At 34.0% G+C, this 16,580-nt stretch overlaps 1 protein-coding gene across 3 annotated transcripts in view; it reads right to left on the bottom strand.

Moving 5' to 3' along the window:
* Positions 1-5,675: 5,675 nt before the first annotated feature.
* The window catches only part of HINT3 (histidine triad nucleotide binding protein 3), a 29,120-nt gene continuing 18,215 nt past the window's right edge, over positions 5,676-16,580 (bottom strand). For 2 of the 3 annotated variants that reach the window (XM_074333543.2, XM_074333542.2), the window contains 4 exons: positions 12,821-12,890; positions 10,710-10,836; positions 8,285-8,323; positions 5,676-7,939 (listed from right to left, as the gene is read on the bottom strand). In XM_074333543.2, the coding sequence (XP_074189644.1) occupies positions 7,907-7,939; positions 8,285-8,323; positions 10,710-10,836; positions 12,821-12,890 (269 nt within the window). In that variant the 3' untranslated portion in view covers positions 5,676-7,906. The remainder of the gene's footprint in view (positions 7,940-8,284; positions 8,324-10,709; positions 10,837-12,820; positions 12,891-16,580) is intronic. The other variant, XM_019729479.3, reaches the window with a different exon arrangement.

Raw genomic sequence — 16,580 nt, forward strand, 5'->3', positions numbered from 1 at the left:
CGAGTAGCTCGTGCGAGGGGCCGCGGTGAGTTCAGGAGCAGGTTGGGGTAAGACAGTGTCGTTCCCAGTGGTCCTCGGATGTCCTTCCAACTTGCTCCACTGCTCTTCAAACCCTAGTTCGTCAAAACTGGACTGAGTTCACCTTTTCTGTACAGTCCCCTCTAACCACTCCAGTTCTGTGCGGACTGACATACCTGGTGCGCTCGTTTAACATTTAGTATACTTTTCATATTTTTCTCAAGGATATGAGAAATAACTTCTCAAGGATACATGCCTTGTAAGCCAATTAGAATAAACTCTTGAGGATTGAGATAATCGTTTATGGTTTATTCTGTACCTCACAGAAAGCAAAACAATGTCCTCTTCAGAGTAAGTATTTAATAATCAGTAGCTTGTGATGTCGTACTCACAAGACCAATTCACAGCCAACTGTATATTAAAACAAGAGACGTTGCTTCTAACAGTTCACACTGGCACAGATTTAACGGTAACACATAAGTAGTAGCATATTCATAATTTTTAATACGTTGTCTATTCTATGTATATCTGTTGTAGCTTTTGAGAGTACTGAATCTTTTGCATTATTGAGAGCTCTTTTACAGTCCACCTTAATATTGCACAAAGTACAAAAGAGTAGGTGTCCTACATATTCCAAGTACCACGTGCCAGGAATATACATGACGCTTAGTAGTAGTGTTTAAGAACACAGGCTGTGGTGTCAGTCTTAGGTTCAAACCTCAGTTACACTATTTACCATCTATCTGCTCATAACCAAATTTCTTAGCTTAGTCTGTTATCTAAAATGGAAAAATATTGTCTCCCTCAAGGTATTGTTACAATCAAGTGAAATAATGCACATGAAGTGTTTAATATAACATCTGGCATATTGTATGGGGCCAATAAACAGCATGTAAGGAGATTTTTCTTCTTTGAAAATAACCATGTGAGAATTCCTCTTAGCAGGCAATCTACCGTTGTTAGGAAAGTGTCTTGATAACTTCACTTGAAGTAAGTGAATCTCCAGGAAACATAGATATCTCTTGGCCACTAGACTTCAGAGAAGGGGATAAAAGTACTCTATGAGACATGAAAAGCTGTTTCCTCTGAGAAGAGACTAAAGTGGGACGGAATCAAGGAAATGCTAGGGGGAGGATGTGCAGTGCTTGACGTATCCCGTCCCTCAAACCTAGCAAATTACCAAACACATGCGATTTTGATGAGGCAACTTTTTAAAGAGGTGCTGGTTTTCATGCCAAGATCAATATGATGCTGTGCAAATGAGACTACGGGGCTTAGGAGAACCCAGATGAATTCAAATTTCACTGGTTTTTCACATGGGATCCTTTGAGCTAAGGTTCATGACTAAGTCCCCACTAATTCTTCATTCCAGAAATAAGCAGGAGAGTGTCTACATCACAAATCTCAAACAACTGGATGCATGGTCTGGTGAAGTAGAAATTAACCCTGTGTAGCCCATTAGGGTTAGTGTGCAACTACTCTGAAATCATTCACTGTCTTGGAAGGACCTCGTAGCCAGAACTGTTTAATGTTTTAGGCTTACTAGGGTAGTTAAGTAGCAGCAGGAGAGTATGGGTTTTGGAAGGTGGTGTTCAAATTAGCAACTAAAGACTTGCAATTTTTTTTTTTTTTTTTAATCTGTACTGGAAGTGGCAAGGCATTTCATAGTCTGTGTTCTCGGAACTGATCCAAAGCTCCATCCATGCTTCATCCACCAGGGCAGACCTCTTAGAGACTCAGCCCCTCAAGTGAGATTACTATTGTGCAAGCATTGGAGGCTTCTGATTATTGAAAAACGAGAGGTATTCCTGGGAAGTAAGGACAAGGAGTTGGAAAGGAGAATGTTGAGTTCTCGTTATAACCGGCCACTATGGTATTGAGACTAGTAGGACACAGAGTCAGTGAAGAAAGAAAATGACTAGAGAGTTAACAATTCCTAGCAGCAGAGGTCATGTATAACGTAAAAACTCCCATACATCTGTATCAGACTGAGCATCTAACGCTTGAAAAGGGATTGTGTATCACAGAGAACCATAGGGATTTGTGCATCAATAGGAGGGAGAAAAGTTGTCTTCATATGTATTAAGACTAGAAGACTTTTGAAATAAGTAAAAAAAACAAGGGGCTTTTGAACAGTTTGAAGAATAAAGTTTTATTGGAAAAAATTATAAAAGAAGTATGGAAACTTCACTATAGTGATGCATTCCTGTGGGACTTCTAGTTTCATGCGATGGAGATAATTCAGAAAGAGAAGAGAGAACTAACACTGGGTGCTCTTGGGGGGGAAAAGTGAACAAGCTGGGACCCTGAGGCACCATTTCAAACTTAAACAGCTGCAGTTCATTTAATAACTTGGTTCCTTGAGGTCAAATTTCCAAAAAGCAGGATCTCTAAAAGTGGAGAAAAGTAGATCTTGTCTTCTAATCAAAAGACTCCCCTGAGCAAATCTGAAGTCCTAGTTGCAAACTAGGTCCACTAATTTGTTGCCTGTGAAACTGGTTCTGTGCATAGAAAAAAAATGTGAAGGAACATAGTCTGTAGATTCAGCCTTCTCTCCTGTTCACCCTTAAACTCTAATGATACCACAATTCAAATAATCAAGGGCCATACATTTCCAGGCAGATATAAGATGGCAGCCTGATTGAGCTAGGCTACAGAACAATTGTCCCCGTATCTCAGCAACTGGGTGAAATAGAAAGTTTTCCAAGAGGAGCCTAATGTAGGGCCTGCCAAAATTAAGGATGCCTGTCCTCTTTAGGCCAGTCCCTAATTTGATTATTTTGTTTGCAATGAGATCAAGATTGTAAGATATCAAGTTTATTTAAGCTGAATCAGAGATCAGTTTTTGTATTTATATTGCTAGAATAAAAACTGATTCATAAACAGATGAATCAATAGGTATTGGCTTCATTATAGTGAACTGTAATAATGGGTATTTAATGAAAGTATGAGCATCAACTTTTGTAGATGACTTTTTGACATCAATATTTAGAAATGTATGAATGTTGCAATAAAAAAGACTGTGCTCTTGACCTTGGATTTTTATATGAAGAAGAGTTATGTCTACATCTCTGATAGTGAACTTTTTATACACCAGGATCAGCTAATTTATTAAACAGCTTTCATTCGAACCTATTTTAGTACTATTAAGAAAGTCCATTATTATCAAGTGGGATTTTTCCCAGGTATGCAAGTCTTGTTCAACATTCAAAAATTAGTATAACCCATCACACCAACAGGTTTAAAACAGAAAAATCAAATTATGTCACAGATGCAGAAAAAGCATGTGACGAAATCCAACACACATTTATGTTAAAAACTTTCAGTAAGCTAGGACTAGCTACCAACTTCCTGAACTTTGATAAAGAACTTCTAAAAAAAAACCTACAGCTAACATCATACTTAATGGGGAGAAACTCAGTGCTTTCTCATTAAGATCAAGTACAAGGCAAGGATGTCCCCTCTCACCACTCTTTTTCAACATTATACTGGAAGGTTTAGTTAATGCAATAAGACAATAAAAGGAAATGAAAAGCTATACTGATTGAGAAGACATAAACTGTTTACAGATGACATGATCATCTAGGTAGAGAATCCAAAAGAATCAATAAAAGAACTGGAACTAATAAGCCATTATTCCAAGGTTGTAGGATACAAAGTTAATATGCAAAAGTCAACTGTTTTCCTGTATACCAGCAATGAACAAGTGGAATTTTAAATTAAAAACACAGTATCATTTACACTCATATGCCCCAAAATGAAATACTTAGGTATAAATCTAACAAAATATGTGTAATATCTATACAAGGAAAAGTACAAAACTCTGATGAACAAAATCAAACAACCAAATACATGGGGAGGTTTTCCAAGTTTATGGATAGGAAAACTCATTAGGATGTCAGTCCTTCCCACACTGCTCTCTACATTGACTGCAATCCCAATCAAAATCCTAGCAAGTTATTTTGTAGTACTGACAAACTGATTTCAAAGTTTATATGGAAAGGCAAAAGGCCCAGAATAGCCAACACAATATTGAAGAAGATGACCAAGTTTGGAGGACTGACACTGCCTGACTTCAAGACTTACTATAAAGCTTAATCAAGACAGCGGTATTGGTGAAAACAAATAGATCAATGGAACAGAACAGGGAGCCCAGAAATAGATCCATATAAATAGAGTCAACTGATCTTTGACAAAGGAGCGAAGGCAATACAATAGAGTAAAAATAGTCTTTATAACAAACTGTGCTGGTACAATTGGAATCCACATTAAAAAAAAAAAAAAAAAATCTAGACACAGACACTACAACCTTTTAAAAATTACCTCAAAATGGATCATTGACCTAAATGTAAGAGGCAAAACTATAAAACTCCTAAAAGATAACAGAAAATACAGGTGACCTTGGATATGGCAATAACTGCTTAGCTACAAATCAAGGGCATGATCCATGAAAGAAATAACTGATAAGCTGGAAATCATTAAAATTGAAAACTGCTCCATGAAAGACAATGTTGAGAGACTGAGACAAGCAGCAGACTGGGAGAAAATATTTACAAAAGACACAGCTGATAATAGACTGTTACCAAAAATATGCAAAAACTCTTAAAAATCAACAATGAGAAAACAACCCAATTAAAAATAGGCCAACAATCTTAACAGACATCTAACCAAAGAAGACATACAGATGGCAAATAAGCATATGAAAGGATGCTTCGTATCATATGTCATCAGGGAAATGCAAATTAAAATAATGATACCACTATACACCTACTAGAATGGCCAAAATCCCAAACACAACACCAAATTCTTGCAAGAATGTGGAGCAACAGGAATTCTCGTTTATTGATGGTGGGAATGCAAAATGGTACAGCCACTTTGGAAGATAGTTTGGCAATTTTAAAGAAAACTGACATGGTCTTACCATATGATCCAGCAATCGTGCTCCTTGGTATTTACCCAAAGGAGTTAAAAACGTACATCCACACAAAAACCGGCATACAGGTGTTTATAGAAGCTTTATTCATAATTCACAAAACTTGGAAGCAAGCAAGGTATCCCTCAGTAGTGACTGGATAAAACTGTGATGCGTCCTGACAATGCACTATTATTCAGCACTAAAAAGAAGTGAGCTATCAAGCCATAAATAGACATGGAGAAACCTTAAATGTGTATTACTAAGTAAAAGAAGCAAGTCTTGAAAGGCTACATACTGTATGACTCCAACTACATGACATTCTGGAAAAGATGAAATTATGCAGACAGTAAAAAGATCGGTGGTTTCCAGAGTTTGGAGAGGCAGGGATGAATAGGCAGAGCACAGAGGATTTTTACAACAGTGAAAATACTTGGTATGATACTATAATGATAAATATATGTCATTATACATTTGTCCAAACCCATAGAATGTACAACACCAAGAGTGAACCCTAAAATAAACTATGGACTTTGGTAATTAGGATGTATCAATGTAGGTTCATCAATTGTAACAAATGAACTACTCTGGTGGGGAATGTTGATACCAGGGGAGGCTGTGCATGTGTGGGGACAGGGGGTGTATGGGAAATGTCTGCCCCCTCCTCTCAATTTTGCTGTGAACCTAAAACCACTCTAAAAATATAAAGTCTTTAAAAACAAACAAAAAGTTCAAAACTGCAAAATTGACACAGTATTTTTCCACATTTATTTAGCTTTATTTTCGTTAAGCACAGTTTGAAATAGCTCATGATTAATAATTTTACAATTCTTCAATTACAAACAAACAGTATCACAACATGCATAAATAATGCTCTCGATACTACTTTAAACATTTTTAAGACAGGTTATGAATTAACTGCATTGAGCTAATATTAAAAATACCTAGAGAGTTACCAAATTCTTAAACTACTGAAAAAGCTGAATTAATTTTAATTGTAGTAATTTGATTACTAATCTGTACAAGTAAAAGAGAACTACCATTAAAAATGTAAAGTCCCAAGGGTTTTCCAACAAAGAAAAACTTATTGTAAAAGTATAAACATATATAAATTAAATCAACTAGCTAATCACATTTTTTAAAAGGTCCATAAGGCATTTGAGAATTCCTTAAATACCGTACATGTTATTATCATAACATTGTCAATTACATCATTGCTAGTTCACACAGTACAACATGGTGCACATGTTGAATATTCCTGTTCTGTAGCTGGTCATAGTTGAACTGATTTATAAAAACTTGTAAGTGCTAATCTATGTGGATACTTAGCAAGCTATTTAAAGTAGTGCAGAAAAACCGTAAATCTAATTTTGAAAGTCTATACCCCCTACTTTCAAATTCCTTTCTCCACCTCCAGTGAATAAAAGAATTTGGACATTCATTTCAAGAAATTATTTCAAGTAATTAATCGAAGCAGAACACAAGGAAAGTACATCTGGGTCTCAGCCTAGAGAGACAATTTCCACTGTCTACCTGCCTAACATAAGAGTCTTAAATACTCAGTTGTACTACCTGCTCTCAAAAGTGTTTCCCTCTTCACAGACTCTTCTGTGGACAAAATAGCACTTTTAACACACTAAAATGTAATCACTGGTTTTGTCTGACCCTTGTATTAGCGACTGAAGGCAGACTGTCCTTTTTCACGCTGTATTTCCTGATCCTGGCAGTGTCTGGTACACATTAAATGCTCAGCAAATGTTTGCTGAATTAATAAATGAATGAACTAAACAATATTGATTCCAGATATTGTAACTAAATATTGTAATTAGCATTTTATTACTTAAAACTATGTTTAATATCAAGCCAAAAAATCAGGAAGAAAACTAGCCCTCTAAGCCTATTTCCAACATCAATACTTTAATCCTCATGTTCACTTTATTCATGTAGATAGTAGTAATATACACTGGCACAATGTAGGATTAGCTTTTAGTACCTACTCTTCATTCACATTCACTATTGCTAGTGTCGATTAGCAACAAAAGACAATTCTTAAATATGTCTCATAAAATAATATACCAATAATATTAATATTGTGTTATTAAAATAAATTCTCTCATCCAAGACTAGCTATCTTTATTTTCAAACCCGGACCTTTTCACAATAAAAGCTAGATCTAATCATTTTTTAATTCTAATTTTCCTTTGGTACAATAAACAAGCCATAAAGCAACAGTTTCTGCCAATTTTAATACATTAATACACATTTTATGTTTCTCCCCCATTTATGTTGTTACAGGTAAAATTCCATTACAGTGAATTCTCTGGGGTAGCCAGATTGCTTATTATTGTCAATTCACTGTTAGAAATTATTATATATGTATTATATAGCTTTCAGGACCAATTTATTACAAAGATGCTAGGCTTTAAGAAGTGAAAACACCATCTGAAATCTGAATAAAAAGTTACACAATTCCTTCCACCAACAAGACAAGGGATCACTGTGTAATATGGTACTATTTATTTTGATATTTTATGTGCAAAATTATGGAACTGTCAAGAAATAGTTAATTTCTCTTTCTCTTTCACAGTATAAGGCTCCAACAATGTACTTTCTATACCAGTTAATTCTTCATACTAAATCACTATTATAATGGACGATATACTGAGAAATGAAAGTATTTGAACTCTGTTTAATACAGAGCCCTTCTTGATTGACAGAATTTGTTTTAATGGGATTTTGTCTATAGTTATCTTATACCTTAGACAAGTAACCATTAAAACAAAGAAGTAAATGACAAAGTATTCATGTAACTATATCACAGATCTCAGGAAAAAGACAATCAGAAAAAATTTAAGGCTATCCAGTAACAGCCTCTCACAAACCCAACAAACCTTACATTGTAATTTGACTTAAAAGGGACCATCATATTAGTTTATGTTGAGCCAAGATTAAGACAATCTTCCACTGTTGACATTTTCATGTTCTTAGTTTTTCAATCAAATAATCGGCCTGTAATTTTAAAAATATAACATTTTTTATTCCAGTTATCAGAGCCTGTATGAAATAATTCTACTGGCATCCCCATTATAATAAACAACAGCAAAAGAGCTGAATACTGCATATTCTGTTCCTAAAAATATCTTACAAAAAAACTAAATGTAGTAGTTTTATAAACTATAGTAAAGGTATTCTATATTGTATATAGACATATTTTTATCCACATAGCATATTCGTTAAAAAGTCTCAATAAGAAAAGGAAAATAAATACTAAAGTTTTAAAATGTAAACTAGACATGGAGAAACCTTAAATGAATACTACTACATGAAAAAAGCCATTCCGAAAAGGGTACATACTGTATGATTCCAACTATATGACATTCTGGAAAAGGCAAACTGTGAAGACATTAAAAACATCAGAGGTTACCAGGGATTAAGGGCAAAGGACAGATGAATAGGCAGAACAGAGGATTTTTAGGGCAGTGAAACTATTCTGTATGATATTTTGATGGTGGACACATGTCATTATACATTTTCCAAACCCACAGAATGTACACCACCAAGAGTGAACACTAATGTAAACTATGGACTTTGGGTTATAATGATGTGTCAATATAGTTTCATGGATTATAACAAATGTATCACTGTGATGTAGGATGTTAATAGTGGAAAGACTGTCAGTGTGTAGGGATAGTGGTATATGGGAACTCTGTACTTTCCATTTGGGTTTGCTCTGAACCTAAAACTGCCCTAAAAATAAAGTCTATTAAAAAAATTAAAAGTAAACTAAAGTTTTCTAGTTGTATCATTTCAGATAATTTTCTCAATCATCTTATATATTTGAAACACTATATCAGAAATTTCGAAATAAACTTTAATATCTTTATCTTGATTTTTTTCCAAATCTCAATATTTACTGACAGATTTAAGAAGAGTTCAGATTCCCAGGATAAACCATTAGCAGACCTTATACCTTTCTTCATTCATTTTTTTCCAACTGAAAAATCACGTAATGAAATACAGTTAAAAACATCCAAAAATGTATTGTTTTCTGTTGTTTTTAGATTTTTTATAGCGGCAAAATACACATAATAAAATTTAATATCTTCACCGTTTTTTCAGGTAAACAGTTCAGTAGTATCAAAGACATTCACACCGTTGTGCAACCATCACTACCATCCATCTCCAAAACACTTCTCATCTTGCAAAACAGAAAACTCTACATCCATTGAACAAGAACTCCCCATTCCCACCACCCAGCTCTTGGTAACCTCCATTCTACTTTCTGTCTCTATGAGTTTGACTACTCCAGGTACCTCATATAAGTGGAATCATATACTGTTTGGCTTATTTCCCTAAGCATAGTGTCCTAAATGTTCATCCATGTTCCAGCATGGGTGAGAATTCCATTCCTTTTTTAAAAAATTTATTTTTCAATTACAGTTGACATACAATATTATATTAGTTTCATGTGTACAAAACAGTAATTAGACATTTATATACTTGATGAAGTATTCACCCCCAATAAATCTAGTACCCACCTAGCACCATACATAGTTATAATATTATTGACTATAATATATATTCCCATACTCCACTTTATGTCCCTGTGATTATTTTACAAAACCATATTTTTCATTTTTTTAAATTATAAAAGCATGGATCACATAGATCCAATACAAATAACAAGAATCCTTTTTTATCCCACTGATATTTTAGAGACCAAACGAACTATCCTGAAGAATCTCCCACTTTATTTCAAATACACACACACACACACACACACACACACACACACACACCACACACACACACACACCTTTCTTAAATATATTTTTAATTAAATAAAATATCTAGACAAATTGAAGAAAGGGATAATAGTTTCAAATACGAAGTTTCTAGAAATCAGTTGCTTTTTAATTTCTTATATACTATGTCTATAATAATATGCATTAACTAATGGGAATTATTTAATTTGCAATTTTATAATTATTCAGCTATAGCAACTACAGGTATTATCATGTACACATAAAATAGGGGACTGGTAAATTAGTAGTCAAGTGCCCTGGAAGGACAGAGTCATTAAATAACTAAGACTTAACTGTCAGGCCACAGGCCTATAATCAGCTGAATTCTATTCTACTTTTGTCTTAGCAAAGCAAAATTTTGCAATTTTCTAGGCGCAAAGCTTCAACCTCAGATCTGGTAGATAATGCTACTACTGCAGCACTTTTCTAAGGAGTATAAACTATCAGAAATTCCAAAAACTCAATTTCTACAGTGATGTTGATGATAGAGGCAGCAGATAACACTTACTGAGTACTTACTATTTGCAAGGTACAGTTTTAAGTGCTTTACATGTAAATTTTATCAATCCTTTTATCAACCCTAGAGGTAGGCACTATTACCTATCTACAGGTAATAGATAAAGAACTTGGGCCTTAAAAAGTTTAAGTAACTTGCACATGGTCTCTCAAGTAACTAATGAAGCTAGTATTTGAATCCAGATTTGATTCTGAATTCTGAACTATTAATGCCAATTTTCTTCTATATCAGATCTTCTACTTGTAATGGTGAGACTTAGCCATAGCTTCTCTCTCTACAGATCTGATAAACTGGAAAATCCCCCAAATTAAAAATATTCGTTTGGATATGTGCAACCAATATGTTAAAACACATGATCAAGCCTGTGAGAGCTATTCCTAAGAAAAGAAAAACTACAACCAAAAGGACAAATATTTTAAATATTTTTGTATGCTGCTAGTATAATAACAACACTTACTGTGATAAACCAATAGGAATTCATTCTATAAACCAACTTTGAAAAAAAGCCAAGCTGATCGACTGGTGCCAGAACATGAAGGTGCAAGTGGGAAATGGAACAGAATGGTGGCATGTGGAAACCCATTCTAAAACAGAAAGGTAGAGATAATTGACAGATCAGTTCTACAAGTTTAAAGCAATTTTTCATGATAAAACACATAAATATTAAAGAGATCCAAAATAGGCTACCTAAAGTAAACAGATTGCCACTCAAACATCTCTTTTACTCTTTTTCTTTATACACTTTTGAGTATTCACACAGTTCTCATGTGTAAGTTCACAGTAACGTAAACTCTTCATCAGGGAAGATCTTAATAGCTCAGTATAATCTTCATGAATTCTGAGTTGGCATTCTGTCTTATCACTTCTGTCCTTATCATATTAAGCTTTAATTCTCCTAAGATATGCCTCTGCAATCAATCTTTTAAAAAAATTATAGGACACTCAAGCACAAGTAGGGTTCCATTATTGCAAGACATAGCCAGTAGATGGCGTGATTTCTTCTTTAATAAAAGCCATCAGTCCCTTACCAAACGACATTTCAATAGTGAAATGAATTATATCACCGTTAAAAAAACTTTATCATCACTAAAGCATCTTGTTTAACAATGAAAATAAGTTAGATTACAGACCTGTACACTTGAAATCTATGTACCTTTACTAACATTTGTCACCCCAATAAACAATTAAAAACAAAGAACAAAAACTTTAATTAAAAAAAAGTTAGATAACTGTGACTAAAAAAAATTTTTTAAATATGATTTAAGCACTTAAAAAACAATTTACAGTTTTAAAAGTCCATTTATTTTGAGTGAAGCAAGGTACATGTGTAACAATAATCAAAGCCTAGAAATATTTGCCTGTTCAAACTAGAAGTGAGTCTCATATGCACACACAAAAAAGACAAAGTGAGTGGGAGTGTGGAAGGCACAGAAGTGCTATATTGCAGCAATATAAGACTGAAAAGGTAAAGTCACATGAGCAACACATTGAAAAATTTTCACCAAGTAGAAAAGGAGACTAGATTTTCCCTCTGTGAAACACGAGTCATATAACAGAGTTCAAGTACACGAGTCATATAACATAGAATTCAAGTAAATTAAAAGCTAGAAGCAAATCGAGGGTTTACTCAACCCTTTTATTTTAAAGATGGGGAAGCCAAGATCCTCAAACTTTAAGAGACTTCCGAAAGTCAAAGTTAGGCAGTGGTAGAGCTAAGATTTACACTCAGGGCTCTTGACTCCTAATCTAATGTCCGTTCTTCCAACAAGCACTGCTATGACTGGGAAGGAAATGTGCTGCTTTTGGCCAAAGGGTCTCAAATACCATCTGCTCCTTGTCATTATCACTCATGGATACTGCTTAACAGTTTTCAGAGGATCTTCACACACAGTCTCATTTGAGCCTACACGCAGACAGAGCAGGAATTATCTGAGAGAGGTTAAAAGACTTGTCTAAAGTAACACTGCTGGTACATGCACAGTACACAGCAAATAGCAGGGATAGCATTAGAATTCAGTTGTCTCTGGATTCCAGTTCAGAGGTGTTAGAAGTCATCTCTACTATACCTGCCTTGGTACTGCATTGGTCCCACAAGGCAAAGTCAGAAGTCTTTTTAAAAGAAAAAACAGTTGCCAAATTGAACATGTTGTGCTTTTGCTCAAACTTAGACAAATGCCAGAGTCCAGTTCAGCAGGCAACCAATTCAAGTTAATTTCATGCTGGAAGTATAATAACGTATTTTTAAATCACATAAAATATTTTCTAAAGAAATTCAATATATACACAATTTTACAGGAATGCACATATTGAGGAAAGTGGACTGGTAACTACCCATTGCTTAAATATACTTCTCTGTCTAAATTATAAGTGATGATTATTAGAAGACGTTGAAACATGGGATGAAGTCTTCTTTATTAAATTTATACTACCAATGAAGTATATGCTCAGTTTCAGGAAATTTCATTTAAATCATGAAATCTGCCACCTCTGCTTTCATTTTCCATAAGAAAATAACATTTCAGAAAAAACCAATTGTGAATATTGGTTTCTATCTGGACGTATACATACCTCACATTTTTGAAGTCAGTGAAATTATTCCTTTCAAGAATGGTTTTTCCAGCAGCAACCATGTCCTCAACTATAAAACAGAAAAGAAATTACATTACACTCCAAGAGACACTAAGTTTACTTAACTGTTACTAATCTTAACTTTTAGATTAACGTTTAAATTGTTATACATTTGATATGATTTTAAAATCATATCAAATGTGTAAACATTTAAAGACACATTCAATAGCTCTAAGTTATTGAGAAGTTTGCTTATCAACAACTGAAATGAAAGTTCAACCTATCACAAAATATCACATATAGACTGACTTTCAATAACTGTTGAGAGGTACTATCAAGAGACTATTTAGGATATCTGATCCTACTGAGATCTAATTCTAATCATAAGGAGATTTCTTTGAATTAAAAGACAGACAGGAAAATGCTGTTTGCCTTTGAGCCCCATATAGGGATATGATAGCCCTTTGTGTCAGCCTAGCCTTAACTAGCTAAATGTTTGTATAACTGTTTTGGCTTCCAAAGTCCATGTGCCTGAGCATTTTTATTGTCTCACTGCTTTATAGCCTTCAGAGGGGAATATGATCCCCATTGGAAACATTTTGGTAACCTGGCATCTTCAAAGCACAATGCCAAACTTGAGACCTCTTTTGTTTCTGAATATTATAATCAAGTGTTTGAAGGAGGAAGAAGTGAGAACATCTATAGGAGAGTTGTTCCAGTGAGGCTTATAACACTGTCTCTAATGTTTACGTCTCTAAGCCAGCCTTGAGCCGGGGAGGCTGCCGAACTTCCACAATGAGACCAGTACCACACTGTCAAAAAACAGCTCAAGTTACTTCAAGCCAGACTGTATCTTGCTTGTTTTCTTTTAAGATACTCCCAAGATCCCCAAAATGTGGGTAAATATAAAAGGCTGTTTTACCTTTTAATTTCTTTAAAAGACATATATGACTGTTTAAAGCAATAATTTTAACAGCATTATGGGACTATAAAGTATATAGATGAACTATATCTGACAATAATAACAAAGTATTGTAACGTTTCTCATATTTTACATAAATTGATATAATATTAACTCTAAAAAGGCTGTGATAATTACAGGACATGTGTTTTAATTTCTCTAGAGCAACCACTTGAAAAAATATGAAGGGGAATACCTAAAAAGAGAAGAGATAAAGTGGAATACTAAAAAAATTAGATTTGATCAACCACAATAAGACAGGAAAGAAGAAATAGGGCAACAAAAAAAAAATGGGACAAATAGAAAACAAATGGCAAGATGGTAGACCTAAATCCAACTTGTTAACAGTTACATTAAATGTTTATGAACTAAATACTACAATTAAAAAACTGATTTTCACACTACATTTAAAAAAAAAAAGCAAGACCCAATTATATTGCCATCTTCAAGTCTTTAAATATAAATATTCAACTTGTTTGAAAGGTCAGAAAAAGATACCCAGTGCAAACAATAAGTGATAAGAAAGGTGGAGTAGCTAAATTGATATCATACAAAACGGACTCAAGAAGAATTTCTAGAAATGCAGAGGGATATTTTATAGTGATAAAAAGGATCAATTCATTGAGAAGAGATGACAATCATAATTACGTACTCACTTAAAATCAGATCCAACAGCCAAGCAGCCTGAGAGTCAATCCCTCCCACTGATGTGCCAACAGCAATCAAGGCTCAACAGGAGGGCACACACAACCCACACAAGTGACATACCTGGAGCATCCAGCTTAGGTGAAGAGGGAGACTCCTCTACTGGGCCCCACAGGACACCTACTACAGAAGCCAACTCTATCAAGACCTAGAGACATAGATCTTGCTAACATATTCAAACAAACACAGGGAAGCAGCCAAAATGAGGACATAAAGAAACATGTCCCAGATGAAAGAACAGAACCAAACTCCAGAAAAAGCCAGATGATGAACTCAGTGAGAACTTAAACAAAGAGATAGAAACATAAAAATGGTGACAGAAAACATAAAAAAAGAACCAGTCATAAATTAAGAATACAATAACTGAAATAAAGAATGCATTAGAGGGAATCAACAGTAGATTAGATGATGCAGAGGATCGTATTAGCAATTTGGAAGACAAGGTAGCAGAAAACACCCAATCAGAACAGCAAAAAAAAAAAAAAAAAAATGAGGAGAGGGATCAGATAAAGGCAAGGAAAAAGATATTTCATGCAAATGAAAACAAAAAAAAAGTTGGGGTAGCAACACTTATATCAGACAAAATAGACTTTAAAACAAAGCCTATAAAAAGAGACAAAGAAGGACCCAGCAATTCTACTTCTGGATGTTTATCAGAAGAAAGCCAAAACACTAAGGCAAAAAGACATAATGTTCACCGCAGCATTATTTACAATGTCCAGGGTATGGAAGTAACCTAAGTGTCCATTGTTGGATGAACGGCTAAAGAAGAGGTGGTACATGTATATACAATGAAATATTATTAAAAAGATTTTGGATGCTGAAAAAAAAATCAAATCCAAAATACATGGAGCAAAGCCTATTATCTCTTTTCTATTTCATTGATATCTACTCTCCATTATTACCTTCCTTATATTTATTTTGGTATTATTTTGGTCTGATTTGTTTGTCTCTAGCATGTGAAAGTGGAAATTTACATCATTCATTTTAAACCTCCTTTTTTCATATAAGTATTTAAAGCTATAAATTTCCCTCTAGGCATTCATTGCTTTAGCTACATATTACAAATTTTGATATGCTGTATTTTTAAAACCAATCAATCCAAAATATTGACTTCTGTGACATTTTTACTGAGAAGTTACTTAAAAGTGTGTTAATTTAAAAATATTTAGTGCTATTAAAGATTTTACTATTTTTCTAATTTAATTCCACTGTCAGAGAACATATTTTATAAGATTTTGATTACTTGAAATGTATTTAGATATATTTTATTATCTTGGTGAGCATGTACTCTTAACAAAATGTGTATTCTATAATTAGGTGGAGGTCTATAAACGTTAATTATAATCACAGTGCTTGATAGTGTTATTGAGCTCTTCCATATGCTTATTCTTTTCCCAATTTTATAGACTGTATAAAATATTAATTGCAAGAACTTTAAAAATTGTATTATGAAAATATTCAAATGTACACAAAATCAGAAAGAACAGTATAATAAAATCCCAAAAACCTACCACGCTGCTTCAAAATTAGTAACGTTTGGTTTGCAAAAGTTATAACAACTTTTAATAAGAAGAAAAACTAGAAAAAGGAAAACAAGCATGAACACATTTCTCCCTCTTTACGAAAAACAGTTTAAAAGGGAATACAAAAGTATATCAGTACTTAAGGCTATGGTGTGGTTTTTGCCGGTTACTAAATATTGCAGGTCTTTTGGCCTCCATCTGTTGGAATGAGTGTAAAATGTACTGATAGAACTTCAGATGACTAAGGAACTTTGCAATAGCTAGAAAAAAACAGTTTAAAAACTAGTAATACTGTAGTCTAAACACTAATGAACTACATCAAGATTTTTCCATCAAAAAGATTTCTTATTCACCTTCAAAAAATGTGGCCCAATTTATCCATCTTGCTAGCTACCTTAAAGTATTGACCAAACTAATCTCAGACCCTGGTAACAAAGGCAGCAGATTTGAAGTGAACTTAGATATATCTTAGTAAATGAGAGCTGACAAGTCAGAAATCATGAGTAAGAAAAGACAAATAATCCTGTAAGAGATAAAATTCAGAATCTTTCCAGAGGCTAAAAGTCCA

Source organism: Rhinolophus sinicus, chromosome 2 (genome assembly GCF_057876585.1).
Source record: "Rhinolophus sinicus isolate RSI-liver-muscle chromosome 2, RSI-T2T, whole genome shotgun sequence".
Lineage (NCBI taxonomy): Eukaryota > Metazoa > Chordata > Mammalia > Chiroptera > Rhinolophidae > Rhinolophus > Rhinolophus sinicus.